Below are 17,369 nucleotides of genomic sequence, written 5' to 3'. Positions count from 1 at the left end.
ATTGCAAAATCGTTTGAGATAATTTGTAACGTTCACGACAGTGTGACAAAGTGACTTCAATTCGACTGATTATGCGGCGATACGTGGGTTTTCATCCATTCAAAGGTTATACAACTCACGAACTGCACTACAACCAATAATTTCCGCTAAATCTCACTCCGACATAAATCTACGGGATGTTCAATAGTTGAAACCACTGAAAAAATTACTTTGGTATTGATTTTCGTCGAGTGGTCGGCCTTTATTTCTTCGAAGAAGAGCAAAATGTTTCGTTCACTGTCAATTGTGATCAATATCGGAGGATGATAACTGTTGTCATAAGTACCTTTTGGCCAAGAGGAACTCATGAACATGTGGTTTCTACACAATGATGCCACGGGGAATTGTGAAGCTTCTCATCTATCTTCTTCTATATAATATATAAAAGAGAATGTATGTTTGTATGTTCCCTAATAACTCCTAATCTATTCGACCGATCTCAATGAAATCTTATGTAATACATTCGTTGAAGCTCAAGAAAGGTTTACATATATAGTTTGTCGTGTCACGATCCCACCCACCCATATACCATATCTCTCGAACCGTTTATTGACAGAACAACGTCTGTCGGGTCAGCTGAGCTAACTAACTTTTGAGAGTATAGCGAACTCTAAATCTCGTTATAAATATTGAATGAACATCATGCAATGGCAATACTTACAATATCGATATGGAAAATACTATACTATTATTAAGGGTAGTTACTTATGCTACTTATCCAACATAAAATTACGTAGTTAGTAGGTATTTACATCCTCTTTGATATAATTACCCTCACGTCGCGAACATTCTTTAGAGCTAAGTTTTAGAGGCATAAAGTACATATACTTAATCCTCTTTGCATATAATAACTTATTTATTCTAACTTCTTGATAATTTAACAACGAATACATTTTGTTAGACAAATATTGTCAAATTGTTTTTGGGTATTTTTCAAAAACAAAGAATATGAACAATGAAAATCGATATCCCGTAACTGCGTCGCTATTCATGCTGCGGGAAATAAAACAGCGGCAGGAAAAGGTGAATCGAGGGTACCAGTTACTGAAGCGAAAGACGGAAGCATTGCGTATCCGTGGGCGTCAGGCTGCGGCCGAGCTGTCGACCGTACAGGCTCTGTTGGGCCACACACTGAAGGAGGCTTACATAACCCTCGCAGCTATCAAGTTCACGAATGGAGAATCTAATGCGTTGGTTTTAGAAAATGTTGGACAAGTATGTTCTTATAAAAAAGATTAAAGTAGAAAGATAGATTTTAGTACGTATAGCGATAGTTGGTATTTTTTTCATCCAACTCGTATCGAAGCGTTCCGGAAGTTCCGAAAAATCTCGTCCCAAATACCACATTTTCTCAAGGCGCAGGCAGGTTTTTAACCAGTGTGTGATAACATACAGAACGCAGACATGGTCGTTAACTATAGGCCTTATGAGAAAGCTCGTGGTCGCTCAGTGGGCATCCCTACGAGATCGAATCAGAAATGAGGATATCCCTATTAGAAGCCACCGACATGTTAAAGCGGCAGTGGGCAAGGCACAAAGAAAAGAAGAGATAGCCGTTAGGGCAGTAAAGTCCTCAGAGTTGGTAGGGACAAGACGGACCGATGATCTGGTCAAGATCGCTGAGGGAAGCACAGGACCGATCGTTGTGGAAATCTTTGGAGGAGGCCTTTGTCCAGCAGTGGACGTCTTTCTGCTAAAGTGATTATGGTACCTAATTTTTTATGCAATAATTTTATTTACACCGGCAATACCTAGTTTCCAATAGCTATAACCCTATTAGATATAAAAATTAGAAAGTATTTCAGCTATCCAACGGCAAAGAACGCCTTAAAACAGCTTCCCAAAACCAGACGTCTCAAAATTAATATGAACAACACGAAGATCATGTCTAATGTCCATTTCGAACGAGTAGGTTGGTTGTGTCTGTTACACAGGTAACTAAACTTGGTTGGGAACTAAACTCTCGAGTACCTACGTTTACCTTGGTCAAATAATAGTTTGACAGATCCAATTTCGGTAAAGAGGTCACTCGTCGCTCAGAGGTAAGCTCGGAGTTTCCTTATGAAATGAGAGGATCCGTAAGAGATCCCAAGTCACTGATATAGCCCAGGTGGTTGCGAAACGGAATTGGCAGTGGGCAGAGCACACAGCTCGACGGACAGATGGCCCATGGGCCTCGAGCGGCAACCACGTACCAAAAGACTTAATGTAGGTAGGCCCCCTAAGCTGGACTGACGATCTGATCAGGATCGCCGGAAAAGGTTGGCACATCCAACCTTCCTGCAAAAGCAGCACAGGACCGATCGTCTTGGCGACCTTTGGAGGAGGCCTTTGTCCAGCAGTGGACGTCTTCTGGCTGAAATGATGATGTAAATGATGAAACCGCAAATTATTTTTAAAGCTGAAAGCTTTGCTTATGTTTTCAGCGAGATAAATGCTTATACATTATCATGACGTTTCAGGCTCAAATTCGCGTGCAACGATTACCAGAGAACATATCTGGAGTTCCAACAAATGCTCTGCAAGCTGTAGAGGACCCCACTGCTGAGGATTCCCTCCGGTACGCTGGGCTGGGAGCTGGAGGACATCGGACCGGGGAAGCAAAGCGGGCCTTCCGCGAAGTCATAAGGATTTTGATCAAATTCGCCTCCTTGAGGAATATCTGCCTGGTTCTTGATGAAGCTATAAGAATTACTTTGAGGTACTGGAGCCGTATACTCCTGTGACGATATATTCATTAACTTAGTCGACACGACGCATGTATCTTTGATTAGTCACTGACGGGCGCAATGTAATCGTTTATGGGGTGTCTCGATATAGTTCCTTTTAAAATGCGACACAACTTCATACAATTCTACTACCCATTCAGAAAAGATATGCCTCGGGTTTTATGAATTTATTTAATTTAAGATCCTTGCGGTGATCGCCACATTTCAAAGGATTCACGTCATTTATACCAAATTTAAACATTTATTTGGAGCGTGGTGTACAAGTATATACTTTTGGATTATCTCATTAAAATACATACTTACGTACTTTACTGGCCCATTTGTAGACATATAATCTCCGCAGATTGAGATTAGGAGACGCCGCCAACTGAGTGACATCAAATTCAGGCAGACATTTCAAAAACCACCAGACAAAAGTGCCGTTTGCAATGTTTTCGCGAACGGGAATTGCTTGTGGTGCCTGGACGAGCATGCCCCCTTTCTTTTCTTGTATACTTTTTAAAAATTGTTTTATATTACATAATATTCATACATTTTCATTATTGTATGGTACCTATATACCATGAGAATGAAAATGATTTCTAGTCACTTCTTCTCATTAAATGTGCATGCACTATGGCGAAGTGGTGATAAATAGTGAACTGAGATTTTGGCTAGATACTATCGCAGATCGAAATTCATTCCAATTTTTCCAGTGTTATTGCACGCGGATGAACATTTATAATAATCTTAAATTAAAATCTTACTTCCAACATGATTTTTATCTCAGAAGAGTTCAACAATGTTTAATCAAGACAATTTCCTATTAATAAATTTAGTTAATTTTATTTAAATTATTTCAGAAAGGTTAATGGAATTGAAAAAGTTATTTTGCCAAAACTCCTCAACACAGAAAACTATATTTTGATGGAAATGGATGAAAGGGTTATTTCTTTTTTAAATTTTTTATCAGTATTCGTAGGTCTATATTTATAGTAACGATAATATTTGATTTACGCAGGAAAGAGAAGACTACCATAGATTAAAAATGGTCAAGGCAAAGAAAAACCTTCGCAGAAATTTTTTGAGACAAATACCTGACAGGAAATTGGCCGGAGACGGTGAATGTGAGTATTTTTCCAAGTTGGTTCTTTATTATATTATATATTATGAGCATATGTTTTTTTGCATATGTTTTTATCACTGAACTCCTCATAAGCGGTTAAAGTTATGTTAATTAAATTTTGTAAATGTATCGGTCTACCTATAGAATGTGAAGATTTACAATTCTGGTGAGAAACTACAATCAATTCATGATTATATATTTCAAATTCAAATAGGTTTTAATATCACTTATTGAACGTCAAAAACTACATCTGACTCGCACTCACCCATATGCATACTCCTACAGCTACCCTACATGCTTGTCTGGCAAGGGGTTGGAACAATCGAGTGTCTGGCTAATGAAGAAACAGGGTGCGCCAAAGTTCACCTAAAATTTCAACTCCGATAATTGGAAATCCAAAAATGTTCTCCCTAACATTTTTCATCCTAACAATCACAATTCCTAATTAATTGTCTCTAATGTTAATAATTCGAAGCATTCAACTTCATAATGTTAGTAGCAATAAACATTCATTATACTTTTATTTGTTTTCCTATATTTTCTCAACTAAACCAGCGTTTATACTATTATTCAAAAGTCGTATCTTTTTTGTTTAGATTTCTTTTTATTCATAATGGACCCATCAGCGATTGGGTACGCGCGAGCAAGCTCTTGTCCTTGCTGAGAGCAAAGGAATGATTCTAAGGCAAAAAGATTTTAACTATCATAAAAAACTGACGATTGTATATTCATCCAATCTAACTGTGGGCTGTTTTATATGCAGTAAAAAAGCATGCAGAGTCAAATCTAATGTTAGCCGAGGAAATGGTACTTGGTTTGACGGTATTCGAATAACATTACCACAAGTATTTTATCAACTACAATTCATTAAAATTGGTTAGGTTAGGTTATGTTATGTAAGAACAGTTAAAACAACGCCAGAACCAAATTGTAGGCGTTTCCCCCCATTAATAAATTAGGGAGGGGGGAGGGTAGACTTTTATTTTGGTTTTTCTTGAAAACTGTGTAATACGTTGTAATAAGAGTGGTAGCACTATAATCGTGGACCAAAGCTCTATCAACTACAATTCATTAAAATTGGTAGGTTAGGTTATGTTAGAACAGTTAAAAAAACGGACAACAAGCCGAGCGTAGCGTGCCGCGGCAGCGGCCGGCGAGTGCTAGAACCAAATTGTAGGCGTTTCCCCCCATTAACAAATTAAGGAGGGGGGAGGTTAGACTTTTATTTTGGTTTGAGTATGAGTGAAAATATTATGGTATGTTTAGGGATAAAAGCATTATGATAAAAGACAGTAGGAGTTTAAATATATTTACATTAATGATGTTGTTAATTACAATTTTCGGAAACATCAGTGTTATGAGCATCGCCGGTAGCACTACTAATAGTATGAATGAAAACTAGGATGAAAATGTTTAGGAAGAATGATCATTCGGATTACAAATAGTTAGGAAGAACAATTTCGGGTAAAGAACTTTAGGTGAGCCAATATGGACCCGAAGAAACATCATCTACGTATTATATATAAAATTACCCAAGTATTATATATAAAAATCAACTTTTATATTATGACGCAAGTAAAATTATAATTTCATGAACATTAAGGGTGTCTGGCAAGGGATTCCCACGATGTTAAGTGTCTGGTAATGAATAACGTGATTTTTAATATTTTTATTTAAATATTCTGAAGGAAATACCGAAAAGTCGCACTTTATTATTTGATGTATTTAGATCGGTATTTTACACACCTTTAGTACCGTTTACCTGCCAAAGCCACTGTAACTCAAACTCCATAATGGTCCATCGTTCTTACTTGTGTTGGGAGCATGCACTGACAAACTTACAGCTTTTATAAAATAACGTAGGTCTGGGGTCCACGTCCAAATTGATTAATAAATAATTCTCTATTCTCAATCTGTGGTGTCAATGAAAGTCATGTTATAGTACCTAGGTAACCTTTACCACACATACGTTTAAAGTCCCATTACTAACATTCTTATTTTAAACAAGACACCTGCAAGTTTCTAATTTGTATTTCATTTTAAATCCCTTCGAATTTTGTCCCGTGTTTCAGATGAAACTAACGAAGTCCGTACGGCGTCGCTGGAGAGTATTGCGGGCACCGAAGTGGCGTTTCCCACTTCGTCGATGTCAACAACTACCGTGTCGGGTGGAGACTTCAAACCAATCTGTTACCCGCACTACTGGGATGACGAAGATTTATTGTTTTAAGCCGCTCCCGGTGCATATCTAACATAACCTCAAATTTACGAATCGAGCAGCCCATGTAGTCAATATTCTAGTGACTAACATAACTGCCATCATTAAATTTGTAACTATCATGTACTTTATTTATATTTATCAGCAGTTTCTCGTCGCTAACAAATGTTCGGCCATAATTATGGAAATCAGTATTTATTATTTAATATGCGAAACAGAAAGCAAATGCCGACAATTGAAATAAATTCATTCAAATATAATCTTTATTTTGTATTAATTGTATTACAATAAATACCTACTACGACATCCGACCGCCTAAAGGGCAATTTATTCACATTCTTCCATACATTCTCTTTTTCGTTTGACAAGTAAACAGCCATGATTGGAATTTGCTTTAGTATGTTATATTAAACTACCTAAACACTGGCTAAAGCACATATTGACAAAAAGTTTGTCTCGCACTATTGGACTGTATACGCTGGTCGTCTTGAAGTTTTCACTTCTGTCAAAGCAAACAAAAAAATTTCTGTCAAAACATTTTTTATATTAGGACCAATGGCACAGTAGACATGTGTACCAGCAAAGAGTATAATAATATATAGGGAAAAGAGAGCCCTCTCTACGCATTATGAGTTGTCTATTTGAAAACTAGCGCCATCTGAATATTGGCCCCGAAAATAACTGTATATTAGCTCGAAATTATGAAATTCATTTTTAATGTTGTGACGTAATTAAATAGAGTTAGTTAACTCTACTTTTTAATGTAGGTATTGCAATTTTTTACCATGTTGAAATTGCGCGTAGGGTTAGTTATTTAATTTTGCCACAACATAGAACATAAAGGATAGGATTTAGTAGTGTTGGTATGAGTACCTAATTGAATTGATTGGGTGGGAGAAATAAAAAGCAATGTTTGCATATTATTTTTGATTTTTATAATGTTTATGTTTATCATAATATTGTTGGGCAGCTGTTTTTGTTTCGCCTTCACCCACATATGTTAATTTTCCTGACAAAATTCGATTGATCGATCTGCACCACCTTTTAACCTTGCTTTGAAAGATTGTCCTTTTTTTCGCAAGCGCGATATTTCTGCTTGAAGGTGCTTGATCTTTGTGCGCTGTGGAGCCATTAGATCTGTGAAAGAATGTTTAATTTACAAATTGTATTGTATAATATATGTATTATATGGTATTAAATAAATGGACAATATGAAAAGGGATTCAGTCTTAAAGTCTATATATATATATAAAAATGAATTGCTGTTCGTTAGTCTTGCTAAAACTTGAGAATGGCTGGATCGATTTGGCTTATTTCGGTCTTGAATTTTTTGTGGAAGTCCAGTAAAGGTTTTGATAAGAAGAAGAATTTAATATGTACAGCACGACGTCTGTCGGGTCAGCTAGTAATAAATAAAAATATATTCAAAATTTCATTCCCACACGGACATTAGCTGTTCTCAATCCTATCAGGTACCAATGCAGCCTTCATCAAAAAAGACATTTGGCTCAATAGTCTTATGTCATGTCATGCATTAATCTGCTGTTATAAAATTACTGTCACATTTATGGTTAATGTTTGTTAAATAAAGACCTTTCGAATTTCTTATTATGTTTAATTTCTTGTGAGTCAAAGCCCGCCATTGTCAGGTGTGCTACTCCCTAACTTTGCTGACTCACATATTACTAAATAAATGATAGACCATTACAAGAATCTTGCTGATTTTTGTCCCCAGCTCCGGGACTATGAGGGAACTACTTTGCCCACCTAGACAAAAGATCATAAACTATGTCAAATTTCATACAAATTTATTCAGCACCTTTTGGATAAAAAAGTATAAAAACAATATTTTCAAAAGAAATCAGAATCTTTCCCATTTGTAATATTAGTATAATGATATTAATACCTTTTCCAGATGTTCTTTCAGGCTTGCTAATAAAACTATAATTATGTTCCAGCATCAAGCACCTTGAGATGCGTCTGAAATTGGAAATAATACTTATGTAGTTTGTTGCCCACTTTGTCAGAGTGAATTTTAACTATACTTTTCAAATCATTTCAATTGTCAATTTCAATCAGACGATAATGGAGAAAAATCAAAATAAAACCAAAAATCAAATCATACTGAAGTAGCACTCAGAAAATGTAGAACCAGGGCAGCATTTCTTAAGAGTCTAGAGCTCAAATTAAATCACAAGTTCAAATAAGCTGTCAAACAAAACCATTATAGAAATATAATGACATACCGACTACTCACAAAATTTAAAATTATAAAATTTTGTTTTTATTTATGGTTTACTTGTGTATAATAGATAGAAATATATTATATTATATAATATTTTGGTATGTGTTCAAAACAAAATATAATCATTAATTTATATATATTTATTATATTTGATAATAGCCAACAAATTGAAAAAAATATGTGAATTTTACCTGCAGCCACAGGTTGGAATGTTGTTGAAGTTGATGCTTTTACTAAAATAAAGTTGCTCACATATGGCTCTGTAAATAATAAATATAATAATAGATTAATGATAATTTATTATTTGTATGCCACAGAGAACCGGAGAACTTTTATTGTGATTTGTAAAATCTTATGTAACTGAAATGAAATTATGAAGACTATATTATATGAAAACATAACATAAAGATCAAGATCAAATGTGGGATTTTCAATCAATAACATTTTATGGGCCCAAGATTTTAAAATTACAACCAAGAAATACATCAAAATTTTGTATATGTATGTCCATAAATATCAATAATTTTAAGAAGATACATAAAAGACGTGATTAAAAGCAGAACAAAATCAAATTGTCAATGCCCTTTGACTGAGTTTGACTTTATATTCTTTCTGAATATTTTATTTGAAATAGGATATAATATCACTTACAGAAAGTCAGTACTACCTAATGGAAAAATTATACCTCAGACCTGAGAAATAAGAGCATAAGATACTCGGCGGGCTTCTTTTTTTGCATAAAAATATGGTGACAATGTTAAATTATACAATAAAATTTATTATTTAATACCCTGAGGGTGGCCACTCCATGCCATTTCTGTGGTATCATTAAGAATGTCACTTATGTTATAGTAACCTTTATGACATTGTAAATAAGTTTTAAAAATTATTTACCTGAACAGTCTTGCTGTATTATTGTAGGCAGTAAATGTTGTGTGGATGAAGCTTGTCCTAAGATTACTTGACTCTGTAGTTGTCCTGAAAATTAATGTGAATATGCAAAGATTATGTTTCATTATTTAATGATTATCATAGATAATAAACCAGTTTCAGCTAGATTACAAAATTCAATGGTTGCACCATTGAATTTTGTAATCACAACTGTGTAAGAAAATCAGGTGTTTCCAGAATGATACAATATACCTTCAAAAAAACCGTCAACTCAACAAAGATTCTTAGTGGTGTGACTAAATCTGACAGAGTTAGGAATAGAATCGAATATTAACTCAATATGTGTTAAATTAGGGGACTTACCAAGCAGATGAAGCAACGGAACTGCCAATGTGCTTAGCCATTGATTATGATTTCTGTGTCTGTCCGAAAAGTGTATATCACAAATTCTCTTCTTCTTATAACATTCAAGATCAGATGTTTAAGGGTTTCCACCAACAAGACTGACACAAGTTTTAAACTGCTCAAGAAATTGACAGCATCCAACTATGCATTGGAATCTCTGAAAATAATAAATAACATTATTAAATAAATTGAGTGACTATTAAAGCCATCAGACAAATTGTGATAACCTAGTGTTATGACCATTGGGCTAGTATTAGATTTTCGACTGTCCCACCCCTGTGTATCAGTACGGAAACTAAGCCTTGTTGATAAAATACCTACACGTGCGTACATTCCTCCATTGAAGCAATAGGGTTATCAGATTATTTTCCTAAGCGACTTTAAAAAGGAAGAGGTTCTCTGGACTGTATTTTTAGAACGAAGTTCCTTATGGGGCGTTACGGAACGTTAAAGAGTAACAAGCGTAAGATTTTTATGTATAGTGTATGTATGATGGCTATACAGTGTCTAATACAATATTATAGTCTACATGATGACTTATGTAATATATTTAAAAAACATTTTACTTAATTATTCACGGGTTATCCTGCCTAAAATCGGCAGGCCGTATCAGTCGTCACGCCAGCATTAATGAAGTCATCCGCAGGGCATTTGCCGTTCTTAATGTACCAGCTGTTTTAGAGCCAAATGGTATTACCCGCCGCGATGGCAAGCGTCCTGATGGAATGACGCTGGTGGCTTTGGTACGGGGAAGGGCGCTGGTGTGGGACGCTACTTGCGTCGACACTCTGGCTCCTTCTCATGTCCAAGTTACGTCAGTTGGTGCTGGGGCTGCTGCTTCGACTGCCGAAGACAGCAACCGTCGCAAATATGTTGGTCTCAGTGAGTCATACATCTTTGTGACGTTTGGTGTCGAGAAACTTGGCCCGTGGGGCCCAGAGGCGCGGAGAATGTTCAAAATACTATCTTCGCGCCTCAATAAGGCTACTGGAAACCCAAGCGCTGGCAGCTATTTCGATCAACAAGTGTCAATTGTTAAGAACAATTATTAACACCTATTTCGAGATACAAGATGGTGGATATAACTTTTTTAATAAAATCAATATATTATGTATCATTTTCGAGGTTTTGGGGGGTGTCAATAACGAATAATAATGACATATATTTTGGCATCCAAAATTGCGGATGTGTCTTTTACAATAAAATCAAAAAGGGTATCATTTTCGAGATTTTCGGGAGTTTCGATGAACACACAATTTTATTTCAAAAGTCCAGCAAATTTCGAAGTCTGGCTTTAACACCCTCGAGAATCATGAAAACAACACCCATGATCTAAAACTTGTCATTTCCTTGCAGCCGCCATCTTGTATTTACATTTTGACAACACTATGAATTTCAGCACCCTCGAAAACCATGAAGACGACACCAGTGACGAAAAAGTTGATAAGCTGCCAGCTTAAATTTTCATTTTGACAGCACTAGCTGGTATTGGTTTGAACACCCACGAAAACAATGACAAAACACATGTTAATAACTAGTCCAAAATAAATAAATATGAAAAAATCATCGAAAACCATAAATAACCATAAACTCATAAAAAAAATTGATGATAAATATTGCAGCCGCCATCTTTATTAACATTGTGAACAATTTTGTTCACGAATTTATTACAATCGATCATACGGAGTTATAATTCGAGTACCTACTAATGATAATAATAAATCTTACCTTTCAAAATCACAAGGAAGTTTAAAAAATGATAGCTCCGGTTTTGTTGAAGCCAAGTTCAAACAGCCGTAGCATACCACGCAATACGCTGGCATTTCTAAAATGATCGCGTAAAAAAATAACAACGTGAGTGTGACACTCGTCTCGTATTGACCGCGAAAACTGTTTAGGGGCCTCGTCGATGCGCATGTTTGTGTGAGTGTGTCATTTCGAACTTTTGTAGGTAGTTTCCGTACTGGTACATGTGTCTACTGTGTCAATGGGCTGGCGGCTCACCTGATTATTAAAGTAGGTACCAATCAGCCCCCCAGGATCACTTGGCGTTGCGTAGAGACGTCGCTTCATTGTGTGTCTTCTACCGCATTTATCACGGGGAGTGTTCCGAAGAGCTGTTTAACCTGATTCCTGCCGTTGAATTCCACCTTCGCACGACACGCCACAAGTTAGGATATCATCCTCACCATCTGGATGTGTGGCGGTCCTCCACAGTGCGGTTTTCAAGGAGCTTTCTTCCACGTACTACAAAGCTGTGGAATGAGCTTCCTTGTGCGGTGTTTCAGGGACGATACGACATGGGTACCTTCAAAAAAAAGCGCGTACACCTTCCTTAAAGGCCGGCAACGCTCCTGTGATTCCTCCAGTGTTGCAAGAGATTGTGGGCGGCGGTGATCACTTAACAGGTGACCCGTACGCTCGTTTGTCCTCATATTCCATAAAAAAAAATAAAGCCCCTTATGAACATACGCCATACGAGAGCTCAAGACATGCATTTCAGGCCGTTGATGATTCCTTACAGTGAACGTAGGTACGAGGCAAAAGGCATATTGGACGTGACATAAAACTTAAAAAAATTCAATGTTATTTAAAGATAGGTATTAAAAAATATACTAAAAAAGATTTTATTTCAAGAAACAAAAAACTGCGATATTGTTATAAATTCACAAGACCCATCCGTTGTCTAGTCTTTCTTCCATCGGTTTAGTAAAGTACTGACATCGGCGAAACTTTTCCAATATTTCACCCTGAAACAAAACAATTATAGTTTTTTACTAGTAATTGTTGACAACAAAATAAAAACAAATCTATTTAAAGGATTATTTGAGAGACATATAACTGGCACGTGGCCCGCGCGATTTAAAGAACATTTAGCAGTTTTTTTGTAATGGAATACGACAACAAACTTATAGTAAGGGATCATCGCCGCTTTTACTCTCTTGTACTATCGAGAAATTGATTCGTAGCCCACCTAAATGCCATTTTTCTATAGTCATAAAAACACGACGGGCGGACTGAGTGAAATGCTCGGGGAAGGATTCTCCGACTCTGGCAGTCGGTACCTACCCTTCCGGGGTGATATCTTGTAGAACCGCTGTCATTGTGGCGGAGAACCAGACACTAGCTTCCGGCCCTATGCGAGATATTACGGCGCTTGGAGTACATAAGATAGATGCGGTAGACCGCACAATAATGAACCATCAACTTCAATATGATAAGGCTAACATTTTGTGGCTCATTTTTTTCAAAACGACAAAACAAAACAAGAGCAAAGGCAAAGTTGATAAACTTACGGGTCCAGTCTTCTTGATGGTTTCACTGTAATAGGTGACGGCGCTAGAGCCTGTACCATACAAGGGATACTTCAAGTGCATCTGCGAAATGAAAAAAAAAACCATATCAAGTATTGTCAGTATATAGGACTGGATTATAATTAATTTATAGCAATAACAATGACAGTACCATATTGTATATTTTATTCTTTTTAAAGGAGCCCAAATAAATATGCTGCCTGAGTTTTTTGCGCCATTTCTTCTCTCACAGAGCGCCATTTGTTTCCGAAGCGGTTGTAGCACTTTTTTTATGACAGTAAGGGACGAGCCGAACAGGACGTTCAAGTGATGATAACTGATATGCCCTTGTAATGACAATGCAGTGCAACTCATTTTCATTCTTGAAAAACCCAAAATTCTGAGCGGCACTTCAATTATTGTGCTCGTCAACTTGAGACATAAGATGTTAAGTCTTAATTGCCCAGTAATTTCACTAGCTACTGCGCCCTTCAGACTGAAATGCTTAGGCATTACAACGAAGTGTCATCAAAAATATTTCTAATGGAATTAAATTTTGAGAAAATATTATTAAATGCAATAAAAAGTATTCTATTGCGCTGATAAAATATATTAATTTTAGGTTTTTCTCTTAGGACAACTTATAGACTTTTTACTTTGCTAAAAGTATATAGGTATTGACTTACTGTTCTATCCACTGTATGCTCTAAATTTCTCGGCTCAAAGTTTTCTCTCACGTAATTAGAGTCGTATTCCGAATAGTAGTCTTCTACTGGTTGCGAAGTCGCCAGTTCGTCGATGACTTCATCCAACATCTGCTCCCAGAAGAAATCTTTGAGCATACGTTTTCGAATGCCTGAAAATACAGTTATACAAGTTTTTATACAATTTGAAAATGAGGCCACCAATGCCATAATGTTATTGCATTACCCAAAGATTTTTGGTGAATGCAATAGCCAACTTTTAGTACTTCTAATCAGAAGTAATTTTGTTAGGGTATCTTTTCATTGTATCCAACAGTCTTTGTATTAACTTCTCAAGGGTTAAGCTCCCAAGTAGGAAACAACAAGCCTCTATTATTTAAGACATTCTTTAATAATTCCTGACTGCACATAATAAAGGCCGCGCTCACTTGATTATATATTTTTCATTTCTCATACTGGGAAAGTAATGTTGTTTTGATCTGATTATTGGGTGGAAAATGCTGCTTCCCTCCATAGAGAGGGAAAAACTCATACAAATTACTTCCCACGTAAGGGCCGGAATGAACTTTAAAAATAGAACTGCTTTCAGCTATGAAGAGTTTTATGTAAAAAAAAACTAATTTAAAGAAATGCCATGTGTCTTTCTAAACTGCCAGTGTGAACTTAGCGCAAACTTCTTTGAACGGAATAAGCCGCAACAATTTCGCGGTGAGTTCCATATTTAAAATTTAAAAAGTTGATAAATACATTGGCGGGATACTGATTTGTAATGTATCTGTGACAGAATTCAAAAAATAGGTAATAATCTTTTATGCTAAGATTTGAATATTAAAAATGAGTTCAAGCGATTTTGAAATGTTAACACCAGATTCAATTAGAGACGAGGCAAATTGTGTTATTGAAAATCTTGCCATCTTGAAATGCCAGAAATCTCAAACGAAATATATATAAACACATACAATGATTTTATGAAGTGGCGAGTAGAGAAGAATATAAAATCGTTTTCCGAAAGTGTATCTATTTTTATGGACTGTGTGCAAACTACAGTATTCTACGCTATGGAGCCGATATTCAATGCTCAAGAGTACACTTAGTGTAAAACACGATGTAAATTTGAAAAAATTCCATAATTTAACATCATTTTTGAAAAGACAGTCTCAGGGCCTCAAGAGTAGGAAATCTAAGGTTTTCACCTGTCATGATGTGGATTTTTTTTTAAATGATGCTCCTGACGAGATATATTTGGCAGTGAAGGTAAGTTTCCCTAAGTATTTATCTATTTATTCTAAAAATGAACGTGGTATTGATACTCGGTATAAACGGCGCTTGCAGAAGCAGTGAACTCACAAATTTGACAATTAAGGACACTGAAAGTCAAGGCCAAGTATTACTTGTAAAACTGACTAAAACAAAAACAAATATTGAGCGCTCGTTTGTAGTAAAAGAAGAGTTTGCACAAATAGTAAAGAAATATAAATGAGACCTAGTGATGTAAAAACGGCCCGTTTTTTTCTTAACTATCAGAAGGGAAAATGCTATAAACAAGTGATCGGTAAAAATAAAATCTCAGGTATGCCGAAGCAGATAGCAACATATTTGAATTAACCAAACTGTGAGCAGTATACCGGACATTGTTATAGACGAACGTCAGCAACACTAAGCCGATGCTGGAGCAAACATGACAACGTTAAAAAGACATGGAGGCTGGAAATCCAGCACAGTCGCCGAAGGCTACATTGAAGATTCAGTCCAAAATAAAACTAACATTTCAACCAAATTAACTGATACTATAAAAATACGCCCTAATTCCAGGCAGTATCCGGCATGGAATCCATCGTCTGATGCAATACCAGAGTCTCCCACTTTTGCAGATATCCAGAACAGCCAAATTTGTCATAATATATCAAAGAGCATAAACATTCCAAACAAAAATGTAACTTCTAATTTCACGAATTGTCCTAATTTGACAATTAATTTTACATAGTTGTTACTAATATTATTATATATTATGAATAAATAGTTTAGATACACAACTAGTCTTATTTTCCTCATATTCGAAATGAAAAGTACAGTGTTAAACACGGGTAAAAGAATCATTTTCTACTCGGACTATAGCCGCCCGAGAAATGATTCATTCGACCCTCGGTTAACAATCTACTATTCTTTCTCCTTACAATGTTATCTTCATTTATTCCATCTCTTGTTAACAAAAATCCTACCAAAGCATACGTGAATAAGAATGTTCTTAGCAGAACATGTGACAGAACCAAACAAGTAAATGCAGAATCATGTTATAAGCTATCGTGTAATGTATTATTTATTTATTTTTTTTATGGAAAAAGGAGGACAAACGAGCGTACCTGGTGTTAAGTGATCACCGCCGCCCACATTCTCTTGCAACACCAGAGGAATCACAGGAGCGTTGCCGGCCTTATTACAAAAATACTAAATAACATCAAGGTAAAGCCAATAAATAGGCATATTGTAACTACACTTTCACGTAAGCGAGTTGCTTACGTAAATTTTGCCATAGTTTCATTTTAATTTAAGTGAAAATACTTAAGCACAGAGTTTTCTTACCTTCTAAGTGAGGAGGCTTCTTAGGAGTTCGGTAATTATCTCGCATTTCACTTCCTTTAGTAGGTACTTCACGTCCATCCTGTAATATCCAGGGTCTACTGTAGCCTTTGCCCTTCCCGTACGCAGAAGGTTCTATTGGGACTTTCGGATGTAACTTGATACGTTCCAGTGGCCGCAGTTTTATTTCAGTTTCCTCTCCTGCTGGTTCAGGCATATCAGCTTGGACTTCTTCATTGGAAGTACTTTGTTCCATCATTTTGAATTAAAAATACTTATTTCTTGGAATTCGTCTTTGTAAATATTTGTTAGAATCTATGGAAACTGTTGCTTAGCGACAATATTTGTATTAGTATCTATGTTCAAACTGGATTCTCAAAGAGTTCCTATTTACTCAACTTTAGAAAAGATGAAGTATACATATAAACTGAACATAAATGATTTTTGTAATAATACAATTTTAAAAATTCCTGTAGGTACTTGATTATTTTTAATTTTAAAAATAACGAATAAAAAATAATCGTAGCATAATGAGGCTGAAATGTAAATAAATTCACGCTTACAATTTTTTTTTATGGAATAGGTCAAGAGAGCGTACGGGTCTGGTACCTGGTGTTAAGTGATCACATTCTCTTGCAACACCAGAGGAATCACAAGAGCGTTGCCGGCCTTTAAGGAAGGTGTACGCGCTTTTTTTGAAGGTACCCATGTCGTATCGTCCCGGAAACACCACACAAGGAAGCTCATTCCACAGCTTAGTACTACGAGGAAGAAAGCTCCTTGAAAATCGCACTGTGGAGGACCGCCACACATCCAGATAGTGGGGATGATATCCTAACTTGTGGCCTGTCGTGCGAAGGAGGAATTCGGCGGTAGGAATCAGGTTGAACAGCTCACAATTGTGAAGTGAGATTTGCTGGTGTCCATGATTTTTGTGGGGCATTGGTGAGTGAGAGAAAGTACAATCTAGTGAACATAAATTATGTGATTTTTTTTAATAATTCACAGAATAACTAATAAAATACCCATTTTCCAAAATTATTGATATATGGGCATGTAAGGTCGGCGGTGAGAGGGGTAGGAGGGATCGAACAAGAATGAGGGTGCCTCAAAATCACGCATCAAGTAATTAATGTATAGATCCGAGTTGTAACTGCTTGGGC

The 17,369-nt window shown here is 36.2% G+C and overlaps 2 protein-coding genes and 1 long non-coding RNA gene across 3 annotated transcripts; 1 reads left to right on the top strand and 2 right to left on the bottom strand.

Moving 5' to 3' along the window:
* The first annotated feature begins 17 nt into the window (after positions 1-17).
* On the top strand, positions 18-6,455 carry LOC126968834 (V-type proton ATPase subunit D-like). Its single transcript, XM_050813985.1, has 5 exons — positions 18-1,254; positions 2,502-2,740; positions 3,611-3,692; positions 3,769-3,874; positions 5,946-6,455. Exons 1-5 carry the CDS (start codon positions 988-990, stop codon positions 6,101-6,103), a joined length of 852 nt encoding a protein of 283 aa, XP_050669942.1. The 5' UTR covers positions 18-987; the 3' UTR covers positions 6,104-6,455.
* Positions 6,456-7,003: 548 nt separating this feature from the next.
* Positions 7,004-11,996, bottom strand: LOC126968850 (uncharacterized). Its single transcript, XR_007730304.1, has 5 exons — positions 9,591-11,996; positions 9,231-9,314; positions 8,528-8,596; positions 7,998-8,071; positions 7,004-7,228 (listed from the first exon to the last, which is right to left on the bottom strand). It is a non-coding gene; the product is annotated as an uncharacterized LOC126968850 (long non-coding RNA).
* A 239-nt stretch (positions 11,997-12,235) lies between these two features.
* On the bottom strand, positions 12,236-16,942 carry LOC126968840 (uncharacterized). The gene is made up of 4 exons (XM_050813991.1): positions 16,210-16,942; positions 13,612-13,781; positions 12,929-13,009; positions 12,236-12,382 (listed from the first exon to the last, which is right to left on the bottom strand). Exons 1-4 carry the CDS (start codon positions 16,463-16,465, stop codon positions 12,299-12,301), a joined length of 591 nt encoding a protein of 196 aa, XP_050669948.1. The 5' UTR covers positions 16,466-16,942; the 3' UTR covers positions 12,236-12,298.
* Positions 16,943-17,369: the final 427 nt, after the last annotated feature.

Source organism: Leptidea sinapis, chromosome 16 (assembly GCF_905404315.1).
Source record: "Leptidea sinapis chromosome 16, ilLepSina1.1, whole genome shotgun sequence".
Lineage (NCBI taxonomy): Eukaryota > Metazoa > Arthropoda > Insecta > Lepidoptera > Pieridae > Leptidea > Leptidea sinapis.
The sequence above is the reverse complement of the archived record's forward strand: the minus strand, read 5'-3'. Positions and strand labels throughout refer to the sequence as shown.

Excerpts from the sequence above, each read along its gene's own strand:
- LOC126968834 (XM_050813985.1), top strand. The coding sequence starts at position 988 with ATGAACAATGAAAATCGATATCCCGTAACTGCGTCGCTATTCATGCTG. Across the intron at positions 3,693-3,768 it reads TGATGGAAATGGATGAAAGG|GAAAGAGAAGACTACCATAG; the intron begins GTTATTTCTTTT and ends TGATTTACGCAG. Across the intron at positions 3,875-5,945 it reads ATTGGCCGGAGACGGTGAAT|ATGAAACTAACGAAGTCCGT; the intron begins GTGAGTATTTTT and ends CCCGTGTTTCAG.
- LOC126968840 (XM_050813991.1), bottom strand. The coding sequence starts at position 16,465 with ATGATGGAACAAAGTACTTCCAATGAAGAAGTCCAAGCTGATATGCCT. Across the intron at positions 13,782-16,209 it reads GAAGCCTCCTCACTTAGAAG|GCATTCGAAAACGTATGCTC; the intron begins GTAAGAAAACTC and ends CTGTATTTTCAG. Across the intron at positions 13,010-13,611 it reads AGCATACAGTGGATAGAACA|ATGCACTTGAAGTATCCCTT; the intron begins GTAAGTCAATAC and ends TTCATTTCGCAG.